This window comes from Falco rusticolus, chromosome Z, assembly GCF_015220075.1.
Source record: "Falco rusticolus isolate bFalRus1 chromosome Z, bFalRus1.pri, whole genome shotgun sequence".
In the NCBI taxonomy this organism is placed as follows: Eukaryota; Metazoa; Chordata; class Aves; order Falconiformes; family Falconidae; genus Falco; species Falco rusticolus.
Window position 1 is genome coordinate 25,080,992 of NC_051210.1, and position 13,685 is coordinate 25,094,676.

The following is a 13,685-nucleotide window of genomic DNA, read 5'->3' on the forward strand; positions in this document are numbered from 1 at the left end:
CAAGTACTACAATTAAAAAAACTCAAGCACAGCAGGTAAGTCAAGTTAATTTACACAACTAGGCAATGAAAACCTCTGCCCCTGGCATGAAAGCTTCTTTCTCTCTAGTCCCCAGGGTCAACTTCCTTGCATGATGCATCGTAAGTTTCTCTTCCTTTGGGGTTAAATCATTAACTTCCTGAAAGGTGTTACTGTTGTTAGTAAAGACAGCTTGGTCGTGTCACCTATTTTTAACATTCCTGGTTCTCTATCATAAAAATGTTTTTATAGTCTGTATATTTTCTGTTGTTTATTTTGTTAACTTCATTCACTTATTGAATAGTGACTCAGCTGTGATTGACTAACAGCACTAGTTTCCATTTGTTTCAGGTAAACTTCGTATTTCTGTGCTGATGATCCAAAAAACCTGATGTCCTAAGAATCTCCCTAGCACAATAACCAGTACTGCCTATTATTTCCTCACCCCAGACCCAGCCACGTGCCCATTTGCTACCATCTATGTATGACCTCCAGGGCAGACACTGTTCTTCGACTGTGTGTTCACACAGGACCCTGACCATTATTAAAATCACTAACAAACAATTTTAAAATAGCACAGCCTCAAATAAGCAGCAGTGAAAAACAGTAGCCTTGAGTACCAGCAGAGAATTTTGATGCTTAAAGCTGAACAATGAATTAATCACATGCATATTTTATTAAGATTAGCCTTTAAAATAACAGTAAAACCAGAGAGAAACATTTATGCAATTAAGGGGCCAATGTTAAAACAGACGCATGCCCCACTGCCCCTCAGTATTTGATTCGGAAGAAAATCTCTATACAGAGACGAAGTTTGGTTTCTATACGGTGACTGTCAGAGATCCAACAGTGTGACTTGGCCACTCACAGGGACCTGATACCACATTGTTCATACCAATGTACACAAAGTTCTTGCACTAAATTCTCCTCAAACTTCCCTACCAAAATGTTTATGAATACAATCCCTCTTGTTACATGACCAAAATGGTCCCTCTGTCTACTCATTCCTTCTAAAAGCTTAATAAGCTTTTCTTCTTTTCACAATTGACACTTTTTCCACAACAAATGCAGAAAATTCACCCCTATACGAGTGCATAAGGAAGCCTGCATTTCTTTAAGAAAAATTTTTAACTTCCATGATTGTCAAGAAAATCTGCCACAAATGAATCCCAAGAGCAGATGAACATAATGCCCTATTACAATCAGACAGATCTAGTGAGCTGATGATGTTTGGACTGTCCAAGCTCTGCAATATTAAACAGTATCAGTCTTACATTTCAAATGTAATTCCTAAGAGATAGTAGTGAAAATATGGAAAGAAAGATAGCTTGCTAGATTTTTTTTTTCTTTTTTCTTTTTTTTCTTTTTTCTTTTCTTTGCGTGTGGAAAAAACAATATAAAAAAGACTCAGCTTACAGGTAAGCCTCAAAGTAATACTTAAAAAAACCCCAACCCTCTATTTTAACTCACTTGAAAGTCCGATCTACATTTTTTTTATATCTACTTGCCACATACAATGATATACACAAAATTGTTTCAGGCACACCAAGTATACAACGTGCATTTATTTCTGCTGGATCAGGATCAGAGAACTCCAAGCATCTTGTGTCTAGGCACAGGTGATTTTATTGCTCTTATTTTCTCATTCAGCACTCTGACACATCAAAATAGTTCAAGGTCATAAAATCAAAATAAAATAAACACTGACTTTGTGTAAAGGTTCACTTCTACAAGGAAAACTCTAGGTGAAAATCAATGAAAATTCCAGCTGGACAAGTGTCCATAGTCATCGATCCTACAGAAGCCTTCCAACTTCTATGAAGCTTGCAAAATATCACTGCCTCCAATTAAAAAGAAATAGACCACGTACACAATATTGACTTCCCGCAGGCATCCTGCATTAGCTGGAGTTTTAGACAAGGGAATTTCGTCAGTGTAAACACTCATAGGCGATTAGGTTTATGCATTTTTTTTGTATGTGGGAGATTTTATTATAGGAGACTGAAATACATTTTGGCAGCATCACTCAATCAAAACTGAGAATGATTTGCTGCTAATGTCATACTTCAAGAAGAATTTCTAGTATTGTTATGAGAACTGTTATATTTTGAATGAGTTTAAAATTCTGAAAGGTAAAACCAAAAATACATACATTTGAAACCCCAAGTAATACATTAAGAAGAATAAAAAGAAATACATTGGATAAAGGCATATAAAAATTAACATACTGTTTAAAATGACCGATTTTTCCTAAGTTAGAACAAGGGGATCAGTTCTGGTCCTCAGAATCATATATGCGTGCAACATCCACAAGCACTTGTGTTGTATTGAACAAAACAATATCCATAGGGCTAAAAAGAACATATGCATCTCTAGGGCAGCAGGGACTTCAATTCCCAACTGTATAGAGACCAACACAGATTATTTTCTTCTCTGTGAATGTTTCCATTTTTCAGAAGGAATCTTTACATTTGAATTAGAAGTAGCCTACTTAGCACCAACTATGAAAATGGGTTTAAAAATAAATACAGCTACATGCATAAATTAGTAGTAACAAGTTCTGGGTTTCAAAGCATTTACAAAAATATCTTGGTTTTTAAATATAAGATAAAATATGTTGAATAACTTCATACTTCATACTGTTCCTTTGTTTCCCAAAATGATCTTTTCCCCGATTTCCACACTGATGGAAATAATTCCAACAGCTTTCCTATTTTCATATAAAGGCAAAAGCCTTTTGCCATAGTAAATTATGTAGACCCTAAATTGTTTAGCTGGAATTATAAGCTTCCTAACTTTGAATATTCAGTACTGTATCAGAGACGTACATCAGCATATTGTATGATAAAGTGTCTCCGTTGTCCATCTGAAAACACAGAAAGGACATATTCACCAGGTTTCCCGTGGCTCTCTCGCACCAAGAAGTCTCCTTGCTGTTTTAACAGCTCCTGGGCTTCTATTCTTGGAATTGCACCATGATACCAGTCTTGCTCAGCCAATGGTTTCTCAGTGGTTGAAATTACATCAAAGAACTTGGGAAAAATATTGAAGAAAAATGTTACTATAACAGTACATTTTTAGAGTTCACTTTTACATGAAAAGCATGATAACAATAATTTCTGTTTCTCTAGCTAAATTATGTATTCCTATTAACAAACAAAATCAAAGCTTTTATATTCACACAGAAGACATACTGATCACCTTTTCTATTACCTAAAAACCTAATATATAAAAAGCAGCTTATGGAAATGTCCATAAACCATGTAATATTTTTCAATTAGCCTGCTACTTCTCCTAAGCCATACCAACCAACTCCTTCTTATGCATTCTAACGTGGTATTAACAGCAATTCAAAATGAACCATTTCTTTATCCAGACAGAAACTTCTCAGACATAAAAACTTAAGATATTGATTTATATAAAGTATTTCAAATGGATAAATTCTTTTCACAGGTTTTACGAATTGCCAATTACCAAATTTTACCGATTATACAATCTACCAATTACCAATCGCAAACCAATTACTAGCTCTATAAGACATTCTTCCTAGCATTTACACTGTAGCACAGAATATACACCTGGGTGTATGGTGCTTATGAACTTTAGCATAGAGTTTATGAAGGCACAAAGATTTTAAGAAATTCTTTTCATTGGCTATAACTGGAAGCTAATGAGTTTTAAGCTATAATCTCACATATTTAACAAGCTTACATTGTTTAAGCAAACACCAAGGAAAACTTCATACTTTGTTCAATGACCTCTTCAGATGTACTTGTATAGCTAGACAGATCTTACTTAAGCTGTGTGTCATGTTAATACCACAGCTCACAGAAATTCTCACCGCCAGAGTGGTAAAGCTCTGAACAAAACAACGTAGGGTTTACCCAATCATGAGTTAAACAGATATGTGGATGTGTCCCAGGCAAGCCTGCTGAACTGCATTTAGGTAACAGCCAAACACCCACACCTCAATTAAGCATGATCAAACAGATACAGACAAAGCATAGCATATGATTCTGAATTAACCTCTCCTACTGCTCTGCCCTGATAAAAAACCAAGTTTTTCTTTGTATCATCAATGACGATACCATATTTCCCCTAGGCAGATGGGGAAAGAGAACAGGAAACGCTCCACTGGTGCATGCAAGGGAAAAATTTGATGTGGTGCAGCTACAGACATGGTGGAGCCTATCCACACATTTATGGTCTTCCTGGGGAAACATTTAGGTTAAGATGACTTAGCTAGCCAAAAAACACTAGGAATAATCTCAGACTCTCAGAGTCTGAATGAGTAGATCCAAGAAAGGGCATCTACTCAAACTTCTTGTTTCCAAATATCTGTAATTCTTCAGCACTTTCATAGTAACATTTCCGGTATAAAAAAATGCTTTTCTCTGTGGATTCCTGGCTGCCTTTCTAAGTTATACCTCGAAAGGTCTAGTTTAGTCAAGGATCCTGATGGGAAACTGGAGAACTTATTTAAGAGCCTGACAGAGCTCATATTCTCAGACATCAGCACTGGGATCTAGAGCCCTGGGCCTGCATGAAGGATAATTTCAGACATGAGATTTTAGGCCAGCACTGTAACCAACAGACTCATCACTAGAAAGAGTGAGTATGCTCTATTACAGATTTTGCTCTATTACAGATTCAGAGCCAGGAAGGGCTATTTAAGAAATAACAACAGCCTGAACATAAAGTGCACAGTCAGAGTTTTTAGGAGCAAAAGATGTACCTCAAGGAACTGTGTTTATCAGCATAGTGAACTACTAAAAGCCCAAGATATTGTTTAGCCAGGCAGGCAGTCATTTATTTCAATCCTATCAACAGTTAAATAGATCTTAGATCAGAGCTGTCTACCACTGTTAAATGATGCTGTGTCATTCTCTTTCAGAAATTTCTAAAAGAAAAAACTAGCTTTCAAAATGTTAGATAATGTTACTTATTTGGACATTCGTTGTTCAAAGATGCCAAGTATGGCTTGTCAGAAAACCCAGAAAACTATGTTATCAAGAAATGTTAAGGGGTTCAGAGTAGCAAAGCCTTTGCCAGAAAAACACATTTTTACTTGAGAGGAAGTGTTTCTAAGGATAAAAGGCCAGTTCAGGGTCAATAAAATAGTTCATGGTTTTCACAAAGGAAGGTTAAAAAAATTTAAAAATCTGACTGGCAACTCATTTAGCTCACTTAAGAGGAAGCCACCAGATAATAACACCTGCCTATGTTTAGACTGGGTCAAGTTTGAGTCACTGTTCAGACAATCATGATCACTTCGCAGATTAAAACATCTTAAAACCCTTTATGACAGAGAAAGACAAGAACAAAGCATTTTAGACATGCCTAACTATGGCGTTGTTTATGACACTAACATCAAGTTTCCCCCTGCTTTTAAATATCATTAAACTATTATTTATTACTTTAGAAGAAAACAATGAAATTTCCACAAAGTATCCTCTGCTGGTTGTCTCCTACCTTACACTACCTTTAGTTTTTGTCATATACTATGAGGCAATCATAATCAAGGTGGTTTCTCTGATGAAACAAACAGTAATTATTCATGTTGTGAGTGTAAATAAAACAGCATTGTTTCTATGAACAAGTCTTCTAACTCATATTTTCTGTATGATACAATATTCACCCTGACTGGCTATGAAAGAAAACATAGCTGAAAGCCCACAATGAAACAGTACAAATGCAAGATATGTAATCATTTTAATATTGATTTCAACTCAGTTTACACCACTTAGTGCTAACGTTTCTACTGAATTGTATAGTTAGAATTAAATGGTTTGAATACAAGAAAGGTTCGTCTTTAAGGAAGATAGAGGGAAAAAAGCCACCCACACAAAATTAAATTCACAACTTGTTTCCTTAACCTCTACTGAGTTTAAATATCATCAAGCAACTTAACATAACTAATTGGATACCTGAAAGCACAGACTTGCATTCTAGGCCTCTGCGTTTTACAATTTCACGTATGGAATAAGTTCTCTTGCTCATTTATATGTATACAACTACAGAAGCACTTTCAACAGCTTAAATGAATAAATACTAAGATTTTTGTTGTTGATTTGACTGCAAGCCAAGAATAAAATAAATAATTAACAAAACCATACAAAAGGAAAGGAATTCACATTGCTAGATTTCTACTCTCCCTCTCAACCTTTCCTTTCACTTGCCTTTTCTTCCTTCAAGTTTCCCTTTATAGACTTATTTCGCTCATGGGTTATTGGGGGTGTCTGTGTGTTGCAGGGCGTGTGACTTTATATACTTCATCACACTTTTCCTTCTGTGAGGAAGGAAATGCCCTCATATACTTCATCATGCTCCTCATGGACCTAGTACTGTCCTCTACTTACTCTGAGCCCCCCTCTCCCTATTTTTCTTCAGCAGTTTTTCTTCAACAGTAAAACAATGTAGTCCCCAGCTGCCGGCCTTATTCAAGAGAAAAATGGAGCAAAGAGCAGTGTATTATTTCTAACTTCAAAAAATGAAATACTTTTCCTGTACTTAGGTGGTCAATGAAAAGAAAATTGTAATGGAAATGATATTTTACTTTGTGTACTTCCTTATTTTCCACTTTAAGCAAACAAAACATTTTGTCAAGGTATTTTTCTTTCAGTGTAAAAGAGGGGCACAGACACGAGAGAGGAAGTAAAGCAATAAATTTAGGTTGATAATTTGAGACAATTCCCTATGGAATAACCTGTCTTTACCCTCAGTGTACCTGGCTCATTCCCACATGTTAATATACCCTGTGAAACCAATATTCATTCCACCTATTAGCCTATAAACAATAAAAAAAGTTATCCTATAAACAGTAACAGATTTCTGTGCCAAGCTCGAATTCCTCAGTGGCAAAAAAACTAAACAAAACAAACAAAAAAAACCAGGCAGAAGAGCAGAAGCTGGCATTCATGATGCAATGCATTCAGACTCCTCATTCGGTTCATTCATAGCACCGTCTTACAAGAAAGTTTTCCTTGTGTTTCCTCTCCTCATTTGATTAAATGCAGGTCTCTTGGTATTATAGAAAAGTGGCTTACATTTTGTCCAAGAGAAGCCACCTGAATCCCCAGCCTTGCTGTTTTCTCTTCCAGCTATACTTCTTCCCTGTATTAGCTTCTGCCTTCCCATTCCGAGAGCAGGTGAATCATTTAAGTGCCAACATGTAAGTAACAGTTAAACTGGTTGCTTTTGGAAGTACATGGTTTCTAGACAACTTTCTTCAAATGACATAGAAAAAAAAAATCTGTTTTCTGTAATTACACACAAAATTCAGCTTTTCTTGCCAATTAAATACGAAATGGTATTTTCAGAATAGCACCACATTTAATCCAGGACAGCCTCAACTTTCAAAGTTTCAATATACTTAAAATACATAATATGAAAATAGGTAGTTAACATTTCATTTTCAGAGGATCAATACTGATCATTTTCCTACTCTGCTCTGAGATCCCTTTTTGTATTGGTGTACTTAAAAAAATATATTTTTTTATTTATGTATGCATGTATGTTATTGCTATTATTTCATATAACATCTGCAATAATCACTTCGTATACTTTGTTGACGGGTAACAAGTATCAGTTTATACATTTAGTAATAAGCACGGTTATATAATTGTCACCAGGCAAAAGCTGAGCAGCTGACCACATTAACAGCCAACTACTAATCTGTGAAACAAGTTTAAGATGTATATGCACGGTTAGTTTTTCTAACACAGAATAAAGTGCTAAATCAGAACGCAAAGCAAAACTAAAAATTTATTGGATTATAAATTTTGACTTTGAAGCTTATTTAATTGATACATTATCAAGAGTACATGGGTGACCCAGCTTTTACCGTCTGCCTCAAATGACCCAATTCCAATCTTACTTCTCCCAAACATATTCCAAGGCTTCAGCAATACTACTTAGCATGTACCTGCACCCAGGTTTACATCAATTTCCACAGAAGTTTCCTAATAGTAACACAGTTTGGAATGAAAAATTAAAAATGAGCCACGATGTTATCATGTCTGCTGATCAATCAGAAAAGTGTTTTTGTAACATTATTTTAATGTAATTTTTGTCTATGTAGATGGAAATGCATGATGCTTCCGAAAAAACGATCCTACTTAAACTGTAAAAATAACAAAATGTAGTACAACACTGTGTTATTTATACTACTTACCGATGATGACCCCAACATGGATTTTGGAGACCTTATAATTCCAGCTATGGAATGACGTATAGTGTCAAATCTTGAGACTTTGTCCTTCTTGTCCTAGGAGAAAAAAGTGGCATCTCCAGTGAAAGCAAGCAAAGTGGTACGATAACTGAATTATTAGAGAATGTGGAATATAGACATAGATTTTATTTAAATAAAAGATCAGGACTGAGCCTCTACTGATACATACTAGTAAGTGTCAACATCAGTGGGATTAAGCTAAGTCACATAAATTAAACTGCTGACAAATTCTGTAATTCCTTAAATATTTTGTGCAATTATTTTAAGTATCACTATTGTTAAGTATAAATAGTACATAAACCCTTTTGTACCCTAAAAACAAAGGACATAACTTTCAGTTCTCCTGAAATACCTATTGTTTTAAAAGGACATGGATTTGAAACCATATAAAGATAAAAAGCCCACACAGTAAAACAAAAATACGTATGTACATCATCCTTAATATATGGGGTGGGTTTTTTCCTTTTATTAACATGTTCTTCTCTAACGATACACTACTTGTAAGTATTAGTACCAATCAATGCAAGTTACAGGAACCATTTGGTTTCTGGCACAACTGCAAACCACAGGCGCAGCCACTGCCTAGTTTTTAGATTCTGTAAGAAGAGAGCTCTAATCGGAATACTGAAACAGCCTTTAAGTGACTCTTGTTCAGCATAACTCAATGTAAATTCCAAGTGCCTATAACGTGATTTAGTCCAAAGACTGTGTATTTCTTTGTAAATTCCAAGTCCCTATAACTTGATTTAGTCCAAAGACTGTGTATTTCTTAATCAGCTCTCCAAATCAGTATCAGAGAATCTTTCAGAAAAGTACAAAAATCTATTTTACACACTGACAGTTATTGTTCATAAGACACCCTCCAAAACAGCCAATATATTTTAATGAGTATTTGCAATGTAATTAAACCTGAAGAAGAGACCAGATATTAACAACCTCATTCTAACTAGCTATAGGTTACCTAAACTGTAAGAAAATGATAATGGAGACAGACTACAACTGTTTGCTAGTGTTACAAAGGAAAAACACTTCCAAGTTTTGGAAATACACCCTTGACTGAAAAACTGAATATCTGATAATGTAATAAATGCAGCTTCGTTTAGTCTAGGACTTTTGAATAAGCAACAAAATCTATTCATTCTGTATACAGAATATAATACCAGTGTTTGAAAATACTCCAAAATAGTTTAGTTTACAGGATGTAGTAAAATAAATGTATTGTTTTGGTAGCAAAATTCTGTGATGTGCAATAATTTGTATGCTGTGAAAAAAAAGTGCAAAAACCAGTCAAACAGTCAAAACACTAATAAGGAATGTATTACTCACTGAAATACTCATTAACTATGTGCCCACTTACCCATCAATATATTTTCATTCCTTTTACCAGACTCAAGTAATATTGTATGCCAACTAATTGTCTTGTAATAAAAAACTCTGTGCTGAGTCCTGATCTTTGTTTTTATAATACTGATGAATTGAACTGGCGGGACAAAACCAAACCAAACCAACAAACAACAAAAAAAAATCTCATTAGCAATAGGGGGGTAGAGAGTCTAATTTTGCTTGCATGCTGGGTGTGGAATAATCTGCTCATTTCACACATCTCTTCAGAAATGATCCATGAGGTTTACCTGCAACTAAATGTATACTTCTATGACAGGAAAAAATAAATGACCAAAAGACGCATGAATTCCACTACACTTCCTCTAAACAAATTCAGAAGTTTTCTTTCTGGTTTACATTACTAGCACACTTATTTAATGACAACATCAAACTACAAGTAAGGTTCTACAGTCACTAGTTGCTCCTTATCAAAAAACGTTTTTAACAAGAGAGGGTTTTTTTTGACTCAAAATACCAGGAAGACTCATGGATGGGGACACCAGAGGACTCTGATAGGCACCACTGAATGATATATAAAGGTTAATAGCTGCATTATATAGAATAAGCATTAAAATGCAGATGTAACAGATAAACTTTGGCTTTGTTCAAAATGTAGCACATGCCCTACTCAAACTGCAATGCATTTACAAGCACTGTTCAGTATTTTCACAGCACCTTCCCCCTGACATACTGAAATGACTCTATAGCTTACAGCAATGAAGACTCATAATTTGTCTGCACAACAGGCATTATCAACCACATGACAAACACAACTGTAGCCTGTAACGAGTTTTACTCGTAAGTATTTTTAGGGCAACCTGAATAAAACTGAATAGCAGCGAAGTTGGTTTTTTACTGTTTTGTTGGGGTTTTTTTTGTCATTGCCCAGCTGTGTTTCACCTTAGAAGGACCCATTAGATCTTGCAGGAAACCAGTTTTCACTGAGAGTATGTATTCACCACTGTGAAGAGCTTTTTTCTTATATATTAGGTCTATTTTTTTTCCTAAACTAGTGTAAGAATAGAAACCAGCTTGGCCCATCTACATTTTTATACATATATATGTGTGTCTGTGTACAGTCTTATTACTTAATAAGTCATGGTGTTAATTGAAGCCTGCTTTCCAAAATAAAAAGAAATACACATCAGAGCTATTTTTCAATAATCTCCACCCTAGCCACATTAAATTTTGAATCTCTTAGCAAAGGATTCAGTAGATGAAAGGATTATCTCAGGATTTAGGTTATTTAAAGTTTCAGAAGGAGGCTAACAGAGAGCAGAAACTCTGTGTCCTCAGGAAGAAAAGTTCATTATAAATCCCCACCACACTCATTCCAACAAATATCAGACTTCTGACCAACAAGCACAACCATGCTGGCTATGTAGTCACCACAATACGCTTCAGACAAAACTTGTAAGACATGTTACTATTTGACTAACACATTTGAGAAGGACACTGGAAAAGAATTAGGAGTTCTGCATCATGGATGCTGTAGAGAGCATTCTGGAGTAATATGCCTGCTAGCATACACGATGCAGCTACTAATATGTATTGGCTCATTCAGTTTCATTTTGGTTTAAATGAATTACTTTCAGAGATACTAGCAAAATAGTAGTATAATTTGTCACTTCCTTTATTTTATACTATACCGAATGCATTCAAAAGAGAACTAATCTGTGTGCCATAGTATTTTATGCAATGACAGAATTACTGCAGAAGAAATTACCATTTACCATAAGAAGCTAGATATGTATGAAAATATATACTGTCATTAGAGAACAATTTTGATCTGTTTCTTTGACTGTGTTTAAATGTACCTGTGGCATGAGAACACATCATGAAAGGAATTATTAAAAGTGCATTGACTGATACTATCCTTTTAGGACTAGTCATATTTCTAATCACTGTCCAGAATAAATTAAAATTAATCTCCACCAGCCCTGGAACTGGCAAGTCATGAATTTTCTATCCAGTGGACAAGTACCCCTAGAAAAACTGTTGAAAATCAAACTACTTATCCTGGAATGGTGCAAGACTGATGAACTTCTACACAGAACACAAACAGCTGTTTTATGGGTGGGACTTTTTTATCATCCTCCTCTTTGGCATATCATGCAAAGCACTACTGCTTTTATTTCCAAACAATATAGAAAGGATTTACTAAGACAAATAACTCTTATTGAGAAACTGATTGACAGCAACCGCTTGTAACAATCAGGTTAAGAGTGTTCTGTCATACTCTGCTAGCAACTGGGTTTTGACACAGCAGTGTTACAATTCTTCTGCTACAAAACAAGGAATGCCAAAACCCTCTTCCCAGTTGTATACACCTCAGTCAGCCACTCCGGTTCCACTTCTCTTTTTCCTTCTTAATAGTCAAAACAATTACCTCAGCTCTTTTCAAGAAATGTCTCAGCAGAAAACAACCACTCTGGCCCTCTTCCATTTTTCTCTTCTGACAAGATGCAGAGGGAAAAAATTAAAGCATAAGAAGCCAAAAAGCAGCGCATGATTCAGGCCAGTTGAAAAATGCACGTGAAGCGCTCCCTATTTTGCTTGAGGATTTCCTCAGGTGCGTCTTTATATATACTAGAGAGCCGAGCTTCTGGTTTTGTGTGTTCACACTGGGGGATCTTGTGCAACATGAGGTCCTGTCTATTTTAGTGGATTTTCCATTAGAATTTATCCTCTTTGGTCATGCACTACAACTGTTATGGTCTAGTGGACAAAAATACTCCTTTTGCCAGACATACATAAGAGTTCTATCACTGGGCAAAATCACGGCAGATCTTAAGAGTGCATGAAAAAACACAATACACCCAGAAGTGTGAAAAAATCAAAATGACAAGCCATACGAATCATATTCACAATGGTCTTTTGAATGAATGTAAGCAAAAACAAAGCAACAGGGCAAAATATTTTGTTCAAATTGAACTGCATAATGTAAAAGCCCAGAAAAGCATTTTAGCTGTATAAATGCAGAAAAATGTATCTTAAATGTTATTACAAAAGAAAAATAATACATACTCCTTTTAGAAAAGCAAGGAGATAAGAAGCTGAAGAGAGATCCAAGATACAGATAAAGCACAACTAATGCTTCTGAGGAACAGGCAAATAGTAACACCAACTCTACTGATCAAAAGGTGGAAGATTACCAATAAGAGGGAGAATGGACAATACAGCAAATACTGAATACTGCTAAAAACACTATCCAGACATGTACCTATAGGTGGTATAAATAGGCCAATACTTGACCACCTAATGAATCAGATACAAGCCATAAGCATGGGTATAGAAGTTGAATTGGGGCTTGCACATAAAATTAAAGAACCTTCACAGGAAATTTAGAGGAAATAAGATGAGGACTTTTCAACTGAAAGAGAAAAAACTTTCAGAATAAAAGGAAATTTTAATTAGACGAACATAAACAGTAATACCTATAAGATAAGCATGATAGTACTGTTTCTGAGTATTCTGAGAATCCTCAGAGATTTTGATGAAAACAACTTCAGTACGGTACAAGAGCTCTAAGATAAAACCAGAAGGGAGGAATTCCTGCGAGTTACTGCAAATGATATGTTCAATGAACTTACAGATAACAAAGACATACCAGACAGTATCGGCCAGAGTAGTTAAGATGCTCTCCTTTTCGTCAAGTGAATGCTAGCTTCATTTCTAGTTTGAAAATACCATTTCCCTGATGAAAAAGGTGCCATAACAACACTCAGCTTAAGGCCTCAAATTTAGATAATGGGGAGAACAAAGAAAATTTTTGCTTTTAGAAGGCTATAGATGTCTGGCATGAGAACAGAGTTTATAAGCAAAAATTCTTCAAAGACACTTTAGAAAAATTAATTTTCTGAAAATGATCCTCTGCATTGGTCACTCTAGCACTGGAGATTAAAAGTTGTTTAGGAGAGGACTCAAAAAGCACAATAAACTTAAAGACTATGACTATCATAGTAACTCTGGCCTGGCTATTGATGAGTGGATATAATAACCACAAAGCATCTGTATGTCCGTTTTACAGGTTTTAGCACATATTAAAGGAGAT

At 35.4% G+C, this 13,685-nt stretch overlaps 1 protein-coding gene across 1 annotated transcript in view; it reads right to left on the reverse strand.

Moving 5' to 3' along the window:
* Positions 1-13,685, reverse strand: part of FER (FER tyrosine kinase) — a 189,897-nt gene that overhangs the window by 98,734 nt on the left and 77,478 nt on the right. The window contains exons 11-12 of the mRNA XM_037373844.1: positions 8,192-8,284; positions 2,847-3,050 (exon numbers count right to left, since the gene is read on the reverse strand). Of these exons, the coding sequence (XP_037229741.1) occupies positions 2,847-3,050; positions 8,192-8,284 (297 nt within the window). The remainder of the gene's footprint in view (positions 1-2,846; positions 3,051-8,191; positions 8,285-13,685) is intronic.